Genomic DNA, 16,170 nt, shown 5'->3' with positions numbered 1-16,170 from the left:
ACCACCAGCACCCTCTTTATGTACTGGAGGAAAATAAATGGACGCTCAACAAAAGAGGGGAAAAAACGGGGACAAGTTGCTCATTAATGTAGCAAATTTAGAAATACAGTCACATAAAGCCACACGCCCAGCGTACTTTGTTACTGACTTAGTTCTTTCGTTCTGTAAGCCACAATCATGTGCAGATTAAAAGCAGAACCTTGCCCCTCTTTGTGGCTTTAAAAATTTTCATTTAAATAAAAATGAAAAGCATACAGTAGATATAAAAAGTTTACACACCCCTGTTAAAATGCCAGGTTTTTGTGATATAAAAAATGAGACCACAATAAATAATATCAAAACTTGTCCTACCTGTAATATGACTTATAACCTGTACAATTCAATTGAAAAACAAACAAATCTGTTAGGGGAAAAATATAAAAAATAAAAAACTTACAATACACTGGTTGCATATGTGAGCACACCCTTAAACTAAAACTTTGTTGAAGCACCTTTTGATTTAATTACAGCATTCAGTATTATTGGGTAGGAGTCTTATCAGCATGGCACAAATTGACTTGGCAATATTTGCTTACTCTTCCTTGCAAAAGCACTCCAAATCTGTCAGATTGTGAGTGCATCTATTGTGCACACAACCCTCTTAAGGTCACACCACAGATTTTCTATTGGATTTAGGTCTGGGTTCTGGCTGGGCCATTCCAAAACTTAAATTTTCTTCTGGTGAAACCATTCTTTTGTTGATTTGGATGTATGCTTGGGGTCATTGTCATGTTGAAAGGTGAAATTCCTTTTCATCTTCAACTTTCTACCACACGCCTGAAGGTTGTGGGCCAAAAGTGACTGGTATTTGGAACCGTTCATAATTCCCACCACCCTGACTAAAATCCCAGTTCCAGCTGAAGAAAAGCAACCCGAAAGCATGATACTGCCACCACCATGCTTCACCATGGAGATGGGTGTTTTTTTGGTGATGCGAAGTGTTGTTTTTGCGCCAAACGAACCTTTGGGAATTGTAGCCAAAAAGTTCAACCTTGGTCTCATCAGACCATAACACATTTTCCCACATGCTTTTGGGAGACGGTGTATTTTTTGCAAATTTTAGCCGGACCCGGATGTTTTTCTGTGTAAGAAAAGAATTCCATCTTGTAACCCTACTCCATAGTCCAGACATATGGAGAATAAGGGAGATTGCGGTCACATGTAGTACACAACCAGTATTTGCCAAAAATTCCTGCAGCTCCTTCAGTGTTGCTGCAGATTTCTTGGCAGCCTCCCTGACCAGTTTTCGTCTGGTCTTTTCATCACTTTTGAAGGGACATCTAGTTCTTTGCAACGTCACTGTTGTCGCATATTTTCCCCACTTTTTCATGACTGTCTTCATTGTGTAACATGGTATATCCAACGCTGTGGAAATATTTCTGTACCCTTCTCCTGACTAAAACCTTTCAACAATGCGATCCCTTTGATACTTTGTAAGGTGTGTTTGCTGTAGCAGGGAAATGAGTAAATGTCATGAAAATCCTACTAGGACAGCTGAACTTTATTTGGGGTTAATCAGAGTCTCTTTAATTGATGGCAGGTGTGTACCCAAGAAGACTGAATGCTGTAATTAAATCAAAATGTGCTTCAACAAAGTATTAGTTGAAGGGTGTGCACACTTATGCAACCAGTGTACTGTACGTTTTTTATTTTTTATATTTCCCCCCCCCAACAGATTTGTTTGTTTTTCAACTGAATTGTACACGTTATAGGTTACATTAAAGGTGGGAAAAGTTTTGAAATGATGTATTGTGGTCTCATTTTTTTACCTCACAAAAACCTGGCATTTTAACAGGGGTGTATAAACTTTTTTATATCCACTGTACCTTGTTCTTGGGGTAGAGAGAGATCCTTGAGATAGTTAGTGTAGGAGCTAAACTTTTGTAAAGAATTTTATAACCCGTTTATCTCAAACCTATCTTAATAAATTAATACATGACAGTATGTGAAAATGGGAAACTCAAGGAAAACCGAAGCAATGCTCTCAGTAGTACTGGCGCTCAATCTTCTTCTTCTTTCAGCTGCTCCCGTTAGGGGTCGCCACAGCAGATCAACTGTTTCCATTTCTTCCTGTCCTCTGCATCTTGCACTGTCACACCAACCACCTGCATGTCCTCTCTCACCACATCCATAAACCTTATCTTAGGCCTCCCTCTTTTCCTGTTACCTGGCAGCTTCATCCTTAACATCTTTTTCCCAATATACTCTGCATCCCTCCTCAACACATGTCCAAACCAGCATAATCTTGCCTCTCTGGCTTTGTCTCCAAACCTTCCAACCTGGGCTGACCCTCTAATATACTTATTCCTAATCCTGTCCATCCTCGTCACACCCAGTGCAAATCTTAACATCTTCAACTCTGCCACGTCAAGTTATGACTCCTGCCTTTTCGTCAGTGCCACTGTCTCCAACCCATATAACATAGCTGGTCTCACTACCCTCTTGCAGACCTTCCCTTTCACTCTTACTGGTACTCGTATGTCACAAATCACTCCTGACACTCTTCTCCACCCACTCCATCCTGCCTGTACTCTCTTCCACACTCACCATTACGCTGAACTGTTTGCTGGTCTCACTACCCTCTTGCAGACCTTCCCTTTCACTCTTACTGGTACTCGTATGTCACAAATCACTCCTGACACTCTTCTCCACCCACTCCAGCCTGCCTGTACTCTCTTCCACACTCACCATTACGCTGAACTGTTGACCCCAAGTACTTAAACTCATCCACCTTCGCCACCTCTACTCCCTGCATCCTCAGCATTCCTCTATCCTCCCTCTCATTCACATACATATATTCTGTCTTAGTCCTGCTGACCTTCATTCCTCTTATCTCTAGAGCATATCTCCACCTCTCCAGGGTCTCCTCCAGCTGTTCCCCACTCTCACTATACATCACAATGTCATCTGCAAACATCATAGTCCACAGGGACTCCTGCCTGATCTAGTCTGTCAACATGTCCATTACCATTGCAAATAAGAAAGGGCACAGAGCTGATCCTTGATGTAATCCCACCTCCACCTTAAACGCATCAGTCACTCCCACCGCAGACCTCACCGCTGTCACACTACCCTCGTACATATCCTGTACCACCCTTGCATACTTCTCTGACACTCCCGACTTCCTCATACAATACCACAACTCCTCTCTAGGCACCCTGTCATATGCTTTCTCTAAATCCACAAAGACACAATGTACTGGCGCTCAATACAAAGCCCAAATAGAATGGGTCCAATTATGGACTTCATGGCACAAAGTCATTTCATTTTTTTTCAGTTTTAAAAATGAACACACTGGGAAAGGGTACAATATCCCACCTTTTAAGGATCCAAAACACTTTCCATACACAGTCATGCTGGCTACAACTCATAAAACTGCATTACACTACTCTTTTCCTGACACATTAATGGTACATGTTCACAAACTGAGAAATGACACTCTCACACAAATCTAAAGCTGCAACCATTGCCAAACTTGGAGTGGTGGGCTTACCTTGACAGTTACAGTTGGTAGGAGCAAACCTGCATGTTCTTTTAAGGTGGCTTTTGAATAATAACCCTCAGGTATGAAGCTTGAATTTTAGAGGGTTACAGATGCACAACTCAGTTCACAAATGGCTTTTTTCCTCTCTACAGTAGCCGCAAAGGAATTTTTGTCAAGATGGAACCAGCCCATACGTGATAAAGAGGCTTTGCTATCTGCAAAGCAAGTGAAATTATCCATTAGACTTAGTCTTTTTAAAGTATTAGATAAGAAGTCACAGCAGGTGGGCATGGGAGGGAGGAATTTAGTTGGTTTGCTTTTCTTTTTGTAATACCATTTTTACCTTGTCAAATTAATCTTTCAAAACTAATAGAAATGTACTAAAAAGGGTGGGTGAGCCACAAAAATCTGGATCCAAAAGTACTATGATTTTGTGGAAGGGATAAAGCTGCTGGGGAAAAGAGCATTATAAAGCCAAATAGTAATCAACTGTAACTTTCCGAAGCAAGGCAGACTGGAAGAGACAGAGAAAAATACTACAGCAAGAATTAGTACTATATACTCCTTTTAGAAATTAGACAGAAAAACAAACATTTTTTTCATATTTTCACATTTTGTAGTATTTTGCAAAATATTTCACGGCAAACTGTAAAAAAAAAAAACTCAGTACTTTGAGGAAAATAAGTGACACTGACAATAGAATTCTTCGTATACCACTGAGACTCTAACCTACAAGAGTTCTTTAATCAAAATAAAAAGAGGCACTCACTTAAAAGTAATAGGGATGTAACCTCCAATGCACTGTGTGCTAAATTTAGTATTCAATGAAATTAAGAGCTCTTACACAAATTCAATTGCACCTTAGAAGATCATTAATGCACCACTTACATGTTCTCTAAAATACAAGTGATTTATCTGGAGAAACTAAGCAGTTTGTGAACCTGCAGAAGAATGTCACATAACTGAACATAGTAAACAACCAAATAAGTTCAAAGGCAAGTACTAAGCTAGCTGCCCGTGTCGTCCATTTAATGCCTAGCCAATTTCTCTTTTTGTGCTCAGATTAACCTATCCCATTTGGTTACAGACTGGACTTATCATCCCGTGGTTAATTATTATATTATTACCCCTTAACAAGGACAACTGAGATAACACCACAGATAACTTGAGGGGACACATGCATGGAATCAAGCATTTAAGAGCCGCCTCTCTCTGTCAGTAGTATAGGAGGTCCTGTGTTAGTTATTTCCTATCCATAGATACAAGACGCGCTTGAATATGGACAGGGATGAACTTTGTTTAATGTGGATGGGAAATCCATTCCAGAGCAGCAGTACCCTCTGCGACACACACCTCTCTCTCCAAACCGTTCTGTTGATGTTGCAGAAGAGGTTTAGATCCCTAGACTATTGCTGATGCCACTGGACTCTATGTGCAGTAAATCCATCAGTACTGGGTCAGAGGATGCATTTTATACCAGACACAACCTCTTAACATTCTGTAGGATACAGATTTCTGCATTTTCTCTAACTGCACCTTTAGGGATGACTATAATAAGCAGAAAGGGGGAGTGACTGCCAAAGCCCCTTCTACAAAAGCATTGATTTTAAACTGGGAACAAATACTGTATAACTACTGCAGACACTTGCCATCCAACCTAACACCCATATCATGGGAGACTTTAATTATCCATCTACAGATCAGGAATTCTACACGGTCTCAGAGCTACAGGCACAGAGATTCCTGAACTTTGTAAACGATGAATATGCCCACTACAGGCTCCAACATACTGGACCTTGTGTTCACAAATACGAGAGAATGCTGCACCCCCCCCCCCATGTCTCACCCACCCTGGTAAGCTCTGACCATAAAGCTGTCTCTTTCAAAATCAAAATAAATTCTGTAATCTAATTAATACCAGTAGCAGTTAGGAACTATTCCAATGCAAACTACTGGTTATTAAGTGAAGGTTTGTCAAAATTCAGTACTCCTCCAAACCTTAAGAAAGTACCAGCCTATGTTGAATTGCTCTCAGAAACTCTGTACAACCATGTCAATGCCTGCTCTACCTACCAGATGTAAGCCCACAACTTGCCCAAGAAACAATCCACTCTGGTGGCATCCCAAACTAAAAAGAATGCACAAGAAAAGGAAAAAATTACAAAAAATCAGGGAAAGTAATTTCAATAAAGACAACTCTCACGAAAATAAACAAACAGGCAACTAAGACAGCTATAAAGCCAACTTTGATGTTAAGATATCCTCCCACGTGAAATATAAGTGTAAGACTTCATAGAGTTATGTCAGAAACCTCAAGGGTAACACACAGTAATATGCTAAACTAGTGGTTAATAGTGCTACATTTACCACGCTTGGCAATACAGTGAACCTGTGAGTGGACAAACTCAATTCCAACTTTACCCAGTCACCCCCAACTAGCCTCCCAATAATACCCTCATACATAACCCCTCTAACTATAATGAGGGAGTATGTACTGGCTGTACTTACTAAAGCCAAGAACACAGCCTCAATGGCCCCTGGACAGTAATATTCCAGGATACTTCCCAAATACTTTAAAATATGACTAAACAGGAGCTATGGAGTCATTATTTAACTATAATCATAAAAACAGGCTTTGTGCCATGTGAATGGAGGACTTTGATGGCCATCCTTCTTCATAAGGGAGGACCTTCAACAGATCCTGGAAATGACACACCTACTAGTCTGACTAGTCTTATTTGCAAAACCATGGAAAGAATTATCATGGAAATTATCAATAAGGACACAGGAGACATCTAGACACCACATCCATCCTGGTTTGCCTTTGTCAAAGGAAGGGCATGCTTACTGAATCTGGTGGACTTATTATAGATCTGCATTTGATACAAAACCCCACTCCGGCATTGTCAAACTTACAGAACTAAGCATAAACCCCTTTTATGACATGCAGGATAACTAGCTGATTCACCGATAGGATCCAGGAGGTTAGAACAGATGAAGCCACATCCACAAAAAGGCCAGTCACTGGTGGAGTCCCTCAGGGCTCTGTGCTAGGCCACTCTTCTTGACATTTACTTCTCGGATGTCAAAGCAAATGTCAGAGGCATCTGGCTAACTAAGTTTGCAAATGATTGCAAACTGGGAGCAGTCACTTAACTCTCCCAGAACGAGAACAACCTTCCGAAAGGTTTAACACAGAAAAACACTTTGTGCCAAAGCCATGGCTTAAAACGCAATACCGAAAAAGTATTACAGTATCTTTTGGGAAGTCTGCCACCCTGGGTAACCATGTCATCAATAAAACACCCATAAAAGTTGATTCACTAGGCAGGGGTCTGAGAACTCATATAGACAATGCTCTAGCCTTCAATCAACATTTGTCCAAGGTAGTAAGAAAATCCTTATACGCTGTTCAACTTATAAGCAAAGACAAGGCATCCAAGTCCACAGAGGTCATCATACCACTGTACTCCAACCTTATCAAGCCTATTAAAGTATAATGCCTCCTTTTTATGTACCTGACTAGACACATGCAGCAACTGGAACATCCACAAAGGTTCCATAAAAAAGGAATACAGAAAGTAAACAAAATATCCTATGCTGACTGCCTCAAAGCCCTGCCTCTTTGTTCGGTATCATAAAAACTTCTGAGAGGTGATCTTTTGCTGGCATACAAGGCACCTCTGGACCCTGTTCCGATGAATCTTTTACAAATCCGCAAAACAAACAGTTTCAGAACTACAAGACTAAAAGACATACATTTTATTGCAACATAAATGGGACATGTTGGCGAGACAAATATGTTTCTCAGAGACGTGCCATTCTCTAGAACATGCTCCCTTCTCCATGTGATGAGTTCCTCCCTATCCCTATTTATGTGCAACCTGGACAAATGGAAGAGTAAATCGAAAATTCAACCCTAGTCTGGCTTCTATGTCACTGATGGACAGAGACAGTCATTAAATCACCCACTATAAATCAAACTTGTGGGTCACATTTGAGTTGCACGGCTAGGCTTTTAAAGGACCTAGTAGTCGTTAAGTCTGGTATACATCTATAAACCCATGGAAAAGCATTTTTCAAACACTTTGGAAAGAAATAACCTCTTGGACATCATCTTCATGCTTCCTCTACATGACCACATGGAGATTATTAGAATTAAGCATTCTGTAATGTTAAAAATATTATGCCATACTCACATAATGTGAAACAATTTTACCTAAGTTAACTATTTTAAAACTACAAGCAACCCACATTTCTTCAGGGTTTAAACATGGTTTTGTAACATAATTATAGCTTCATAATATTAGACACAACAAACCACAAAACAAAAATTGAACATTAAAGAAAGCTGCCCCCCCAACCAAGTTTATATATTTTTATTTTATTTTTCATTTGTTGACCGGGATAGTGCGACTGGAAGCATGTCCATTTTCAGCAGAGGCCCAGGGAGAGAAGCTCCAAGGTAAGGAGTTAAGATTACCCTAGCATAAAAAAAAACTGTACATAACTACATGTACAAACTAAACATAGCTACTGCTCAGTTTGTTGTGCAGTGATAGCTGTTTACATATGAGAAATAAAATCAGACAAACCTATATGCTACGATTTCTACATTTTCAATAAATAACGCAAGCAAATATTTCACTTATAAGTACTAAAGCAGAAAGTGTCTAGAAGACAGATGTTTTATAAATATCTGGTTACAACTTCAGTTTCAACCTATCAAGTTCTTACTGAAGACTAAATTAACAACAATTTTAAAATTTACTTTCTAGTTGCAGAATGCATTCATAACCCATTTTTTGTTTTGCTTCTAGACCACATGCTGAGCAGAACCTGTCTTCTGTCATTAACTTTGGATAAATAAATGGTCTCATTCAGTGGGATGTCATCTATGAGAATGGAGAGGGGTGGAATAAGGCCATCCCAAAATGTAATGACCTAATGTCTTCTTCCCTGTGATTGTTAACCAAAACTCTAGTGCCTGTTACCTGCCATGTTCTGCACACATTCATTAGGCTAAAAGTAAAGAATAAGCATTTCTTCAAGCCAACAAAAGCAAAAAGACACTGCCTAAAAATGTCCGTTATATACCCAGTGTCCAAGAAAGTTCTGCTGACAACAAATAAAAAAAGCAGTTAATAAAAGTGATTTTATGCTGTAGCTCTAATACAAAAAATAGTTCCTTTTTTGTTAGTACAAAAGAAAAAAAAAAAAAAAACACAGGAGAAAGCTGTTCACTGCCAGCAACCATGCAGTCATTGCTAAACTGCATTTCTATAATGCTTGGGACAAAATAATGCCAGCAAAAAAATAACTGATAACCACACACAAATGTCAGATCTCCCAGCTTTATGAAGTAAAGGATGGAGTCTTGACTATAACCAGAGTTCAACTAGTAGCTCAAGCTCTGGGACATGCAGGGTGGGTGAAAAGGAGTACATTTTTGCCGGCTTGCCCACTCCAGGAGGAGAGGAGGGACAGAATACTGCCCACAATCTGACAGGTCCTGGTAATGGGGATGGTGCCTTAGTTATGTGGTAGGTTGCAGTTAGTATTCTGGTACTGAAGCGAGGAGGGGGGGGGGGTCAGAGCTACCTGACATTAAGTGCATTAATGCGTATAATGTCAGAAACTCTACTTACCTGACACCGATGCAGTCCCGGCCAGGGGAAGTAGCACCAAGGGCATTGGAGATAAAAATGCAGCAATGGGAGCTGGCTCATGTAGATGATGTTCAAGACATCAGCTGAAGGATGTACAAAAGGAGCAGGAAAAAAAATTCAAATCTCATACTGCAGTTACCTGTAGACTCAAAAGTTGTATGTTGCCTGCAGAAGGACACTGGTATGATAGGTGGACTTGGCTTTTTCTACTGTTTGCACACACTGCTTTCTACTCCAACCTATAACTGTCAGTCTTATCTGACCTCTTACGTCAATGATTTTCAAAGAGATCACTTAACTCCTCTGTATAGGAAGATCTAAGTAGAAGACAGAGTGGGATTTGAGAACTGCCCATTCAACCCAGGATAGTTGTGCTTCTTTACAGCCCCTCCATGATAGAAGCCACCTCTGAGTCAGCCCAAAGCCCACAAGCTACCACATGCTTTTAAATTACTCTGCTTCCAAACCCAGTGTTATAATAAAATGTGTTAAAGCAGTGGTGGCAGGCCTGTGCATGACATGAATTTTTGCAGTTCTGTTTATGTTAACATCCTGCAGCTCTGACCCTCTTATTGCTAAAGACACCACCAGCACATCTAAACAATACCTGCTTAGAAATAAAGTTCTGCTATCTACAGCACTTGCAAGACAGCTGTATGACAAATGAAGTGCAAAACTGCAGCTCACAACAAAATTATTTCACTTCTGAAATAAGGTCACTGCCATGGCTAAATGCCAATGGAAAATGTTTGTGTAAAAAAAAAAATTTGTAAGTGAATATACAGCCACTTCAGAAAAAAGCACAACCTATACAAAAGCTACATGACAGCTATGCCACTTTCTAGCCAAATTATTTTCACTTCTAAACAGGAAATATTCAAGCACTGCTGTAAAGCAATGCTTTTCAAGCATATGCCAGATGAATAAACAATGCCTGACAAGCATTAAAAAGTTTGTGAAGCAGCAAGAAACTTGCAAACGGCTAAGACCATGTACTGCATTTACAAATGGGATACAGTGAAATCAATCCAGCACAGCAATACAAAGTCACTGCGTAGATTTCACGTCAATCTTTTCCTGCAAGAATGTCGTATCTGAAAGCAAGAGGCACAGAATCAAGCTACACTTACCTTTACGACGTCTACTAAATTATAATTCCTCATCAGTAATCCACTTCTAAGGACGAACAGAACACCACTTTAAACCCACCAACATGGTATCGAATACCAGACGATCTACCATCATGACTAAAAGCTAACAAAGTGTACCTTATTGGAGGCATTTCAAAAACATTCACATAAGGACACCCCCTGAAAATACCAGATAGTTTTCAAGCAAAACAACCTAATTATTCTTCTACTGGAAAACGACAAGCACAAATAAAAATCTACATTTTAAACCACAATGATGCCACCACAACATTGTGCAACAAACATTTTTTACAGAAACTTGCCAGAAAGAAATGTCCCCGACTACAATTTAATTCAAAAATTTACCAGAAAAAATTACTACAGCCCTCTCGCACCGTAGTTCATTTGTTGATGACAGTATGTAAAGCAGACCCCTAATGAGTATAAAAAAAGAGTTTCATCTCAAACAGCTTGAGTACTGGTAGTAATCCAACAGCCAAGCATTCATAGGGAAAAGTTTCAGAAGTAGCAGTCCTAGAACATAATTGCTCCCAGTGGAATGTATTAGCTACACTCTCCAATAAATGCTAGCAAGATAATTAGTAGAGCAAATATTTACTGTTTGAAAGAAAAATCTGAAGTCATCTAACAAAGGTGGAAATACTCCCTGTGAAAGGAAAGCAATTTTATACACGGTTCTGAAAATTTGAATGTGGATGTCCCAAAATGTCAGATAAACATTAAATGAGTTACAGAAACTTCACACATTTTTCTAAATGAAGTGCTTAAAGTAAGCCAAAACTCTAAATGTGACATGTCACTACTTTAACTCCTTGGCTATAGATGTCACCAGTCATGACACACAGCAGGATAATAAAGCAACACACCAGTCCAACTCTTAGTCATACATGTGTGGTAACAAACTTGTTTGACCTTTCCTCTCCAATGCTACCAAAAAGCATGTTGAAAACACGTCCACATATTATTGATAAGATGAAAGCATGTTCCTAACAGAGCAAACACCCTCAATCCATTTTCAAAGTCACAAATAAGAAATGGACAACAAGCTGTGACTTCAAGCAAAGACTACATAGACAAAGTATGGTAATATAAAGTAACAAAGCAATAAATCAGTGGATAAAAAAACAACATTTAAGCATGTACCACACAATTTATTGCAAATTATTTTGGTGGTGGGGTGTACCTACTAGTTCAGATGTTAACTGTAAAACTGTATTATTAATCCTGCAACAGTAAGAGGAAACAGAAACTGAACTGCTGTGCTGAGCGCATACGGAACCGAAAAGAAGCTGGCTACACATGTAAGGTAGGGCAGGGGGACAATGAATCACACCTTTATGAAAAAATATGAATGGCTTGATCATACAAAATATCATCATGAACACTACAGTATTCATGAAACTAAGTTACTGCATGTTTACAGACCAACCTTTCCTCTCCAGTTTTCTTAAAAGATTCAGACATAACAACTTTAAAGTTAGAGAAAGCCTGCTTATTAACAATTTACTCTTACAATTAAAATGTAGACAGCTAAGACAATAAAAAAATGAACACTCACCTTTCACGATCATTTTTGCCCATCTGACCTGCAAAAGTCTATGCTAGCATAAATTCCATTGTCCAGGTCACCAATACCATTCTGAAGAGGATCAGAAACGGGCAAGAGGGCGCTTAATGCACAGTTTGCAGAATCTTCTCGTAATTCCAAAGCTATATAGTTCAAACCATTCTGAAATCCAGTTGATGTATTTCTGCACATTTTGCTCCCTTGAACATCACCAACACCCTCATCTGACTTAAGCCAGACACTGTCAAAAGAAGCAGAGCTGTGCCTTTTGCTGCTATCAGTAAAAAATGATGAAGACGACGTTACTGTGGGAGCAGAAGAGAAGGTTTCCGAGCTGTGCCTCCTCCTTCCCTGCGGGTCTGCTCGGATTACTTTTGGACCAGTGGAAATATCAGGTGGTGGAGTAGGAAACAAACAACTATTTGCACTGGAAAATCTGTCAACAATACACAGCCTATTCAAAACAGATGAAGGACTAGTCATTTCTTTCATACTATCTACTTTTGCAGCCCCAGATCTAGGTGGTGTCACAGCTATATTGAATGTCATCTCTGTATAGTCATCTGATATGCTGTTAGGGGCATCAGCACCAACAGGATTCCTAGCATAATTCGTAACACTCTTGGTCCGAGAAAGTACATTTCCAGGAAAAACACCGATATCTGTTAAAGATGAAAGCTCTGCAGTTGCCTTTGGTGACTGTACATCAAGATCCACACTCATGTAATCAGATAATGGTGACTGTCTGTGGTCACTGCTTGACCCAAGAGAGGATGGAGAACCTTCAACAGACAAAGAGTATGGAGTATTATTTGCTTTTTCACCAAAATTAATATTTATATATTCCCCAGGGCTGCCTGGCTCAGGTGGCAAGGCACGGTCAAACATTCTAGGAAGAGTACTGCTTCCTCTGGCACCAAGAGAAAGTCTTGTAGGTCTTTTAGTACTTCCAGTTCTTCCTACGTCTTCAGAACCAGGCTGTTTCCCTACTGAAATATCAGTGGATATCCCTTCATGAATAATGCCATTGCTACAGTCAGACCCACTGTACATTAGTTTACCAGGAGAACTCATTGGGACATATTCATTATCCTGTTCCCCAACACACCTTGCTACAGTCTTGAAGCTCCGAGGCAAAGAAAAATAGGAACTGCAAGTTTTGGGCAGATCACAGCTGGCAACACTGTTGAGGTAATTACTCGGTAGTTTCAGTAATGCTGAATTCCCATGTGACATATCCATATATTCACCATTTGTTAATTTGCCATTTGTGTCCTTAGAACCACATCCACTGCAAGGGCTGCAAGAAAGTGAACCATTAGCAGCAGGAAACATCATCATGTACCCTATGTGATCTACCTGAGCTGACAACCAAGAGTTAATCTCTTTTGGAGCAGCTGCACTTTTAGGATTCATTGGCACATAGTCACTGTTACTAACTAGTGAGGATGCCACTCCAGGCATCATAGGCATGTACCCTTCATCCTTTGTAGAACTATTGTGATTTCCACCCTTGACAGGCTGCACAGCTGCACTGCTGCAATCTCCAACATCAAAGTCACAACTTGGCTTTGATAATGTAGAGTAAGTTATATCTTCACACTTTCCAAAAGACTCTACATCTTCAGCATTTGATTCATCTAAAGAAGAAGTCGTCTGTGTTGTTTTCTGGTGGACCAGAACTACATTTGGCTTTGTCAAAGAATGTGTCCGTTTCCTGAAACTGAAAGTATCTGCTTCCATATAGTCACCCCTCACTGCACAATCACCTGGGATGTGATCAGTCGTACTTAAATGTTTAGCCATTAACATGTAATCATTTAAACAGTTCTCCTCTCGAATTGGTGGAGTGTTTCCCAAGGAATCAGGAGTATTACTTCTGACTTTGAAATATCGTAAATCGCCAGGACTAGAACCATACTCATCAGAAGATATAAAGCCTCCATCACTAGGAGACCCACACACAGAGGAACTAGAAGGCCTTGTTAGGTTATCAGATGCAGAACCATGTCCACTGCTGGAGGAAACACTTACAGGGCTTGTAGTAGATGGAAAGTGTGACACTGGTAAAGAAGCTGATCTTGCATGAAAAGAAGATCCAAGTGGCGCCCTTACATACCTACCACCTCCTTCTTGGCGCCCTAAATTCAGCCTTGCAGTATTTAAATGAACAAGACTTCCAGTCACAGACCTGAATGGTCTAGTCATAGTACCTTCACCTTCACTTGAGGTTCGAAAACGATAGGAGCTGCTTTTCGCTGTAGGTGGTGTACCAGTCATACTCTCAGTCCTAGATCTCCTCTGTAAACCAGTCTGACTGGGAGGCAAATTGCCAAGATGTCGCCTTGTAGTAATAAAAGATATTGGATTTGTTCCAGAGGACTGACTTTTACTCCTTGGCCTGAATTCTGCGAAAGCTTTAATAGCTTTCATAGTCTCCAAAATTGTCTCATGCATATTTTGTGCTACCACAGAATCATCTGCTTGCATCCACAATTCACCAGGTCCAATGGAAGAAGAGCGACCCACTTCAATAAAAAAAAAGCTGTCAGAGTGCCCACACCTTCTAATATTCATCAGCTGCAAATGCACACATGGAACATCTGAATTCAGCTTCACTAAATGGATCATTTTACTTGAAAGACATAGTCTATACACTCCAGTGAGGTTTTTGGTTTGCCCAAGGCCTTTAGGCTTCACATTTACTTGCCACACTTCCTTAAAAACAGTTCCTGGTTTCAGAGTACCACAATTTTCATCCAGTTCATCTGAATCAATGAAGTCCTTCCCTTCATTCAACAGATCAGTTAGTGACTGATACCAGCTTTCTTGCTCTGTTTCATTTTCTGCCACCATGGCAAAATATTCGTCTTTAGTATACAGAGCAATGAGGTACTTATTCTTGGCATCGGCTCTTCTGCTTACTGTAAAACATTGGTAGAGATAAATGACTCTCTTCGGTGGACAGATTTGTCCTGTACTTGTTGTACCTGACCTACTGCTATTCCTGAATTTTTTCTCGCTATCGTAGTACTCCAATCTGGCTGGACCCAGGTGGCTCTGTGACCTCAGTACAAAGAATCTCTTGTGCCCATGTTTTTGTTTTCTTAAGTAGCCGCACTTTACTACATCACCCAAAACAGGAGCCTGGGCTTCTTCGTGCACTAATGACAGAAAAGAACCTGAAGATTTCTTAACCAAATTACCAGGGGTTTCTTCCTGGGGGCTGCAAACCTGCGTGCTGTTCTTAATCCTGCTGGAAGGAGCCACCATCAAAGAGGTTGGAATGCTTGTTGTTGTTTTTGTTGATGTTACCCCAGTCGCGCGTTGTGACGGCTGTATTTCCAGTGTATTTTCTTGAAAATTCACCAAACTCGCCATTTTCGTGATAATTTTAATAATTAGATAATAAAAGCTAGGTGGTGCCGTATCCTAAACTAGACCACCATCACGCAGGTAAATAAGTAAAAAAAAATCCAGAGACATCCGAATTTAATTTAATCCAATCCCCTTCCACACAACACGTCTACTAGGTACTCGTACACATAGGCAAGCAGCGCAACGAAAACAACACGTGACATAAGCGTCATACAGCCATCTGGGGCTTCAGGCAACGGAGGTTCTGACAGAAAGAGGCGGAGTCACACGCGGGACTACACATGTCCCGAACCATTCAGATTTCACAAAACTATCTGTGGCCAGCGGCCCCTCGTTCGTTTTGGCCAATAACTCATGTTATTTTGTGTGATTGCCCAACAATGAAAATTAATTATCTTACACTGAATGGTCAGATCTTGAGCCTCTGAGATTTTGTAAGTTTTTGCTTGCACGGAACTGCCCATAATTTTTATTGTCCAACGAATAGTCAAACATTTCCTCATTGATGGACGGTATGAATTAATTAATAAAAAAGGGTCGAGGGATGCCGATTGAAACGGACTATGCCCAATTAGTTTACTAGATACCGTCGTACCGCCTGAATGTTTGGTCTCTACAAATCGGAGTCGGGAACAGTATGAGTGACAGAGGGTGTTTCTGGTAATGTGTTTCGAAATTTAGGATGGATGAAGTATTACGCAAGGTCGCGTCAACTAGAGTTGAGGTTGTAAACAAAAGTATGTGATTAAAATTTGGCTGTTGAAGTCGGTCGTTGTGCACTGTTAAGTCACAGTTAGTGTAGTTTGGTCTTTGTTAGGATAGGATACATTCTTTAATAATCGGAAAGAGTAAATCACTCAAGGTGTTATGTCACATTGAGTG

General features: G+C 40.1%; 1 protein-coding gene across 1 annotated transcript in view; it reads right to left on the bottom strand.

Moving 5' to 3' along the window:
- Nucleotides 1–15,836, bottom strand: part of IRS4 (insulin receptor substrate 4) — a 194,200-nt gene extending 178,364 nt beyond the window's left edge. Inside the window, exon 1 of the mRNA XM_044057201.1 lies at nt 11,902–15,836. Coding sequence (XP_043913136.1) covers nt 11,911–15,291 — 3,381 coding nt within the window. The 5' untranslated portion in view covers nt 15,292–15,836 and the 3' untranslated portion in view covers nt 11,902–11,910. The remainder of the gene's footprint in view (nt 1–11,901) is intronic.
- Between the last annotated feature and the right edge of the window lie 334 nt (nt 15,837–16,170).

Source organism: Protopterus annectens, chromosome 15.part0 (assembly GCF_019279795.1).
Source record: "Protopterus annectens isolate FY-2018-M chromosome 15.part0, PAN1.0, whole genome shotgun sequence".
Taxonomy (NCBI): Eukaryota; Metazoa; Chordata; order Ceratodontiformes; family Protopteridae; genus Protopterus; species Protopterus annectens.
The sequence above is the reverse complement of the archived record's forward strand: the minus strand, read 5'-3'. Positions and strand labels throughout refer to the sequence as shown.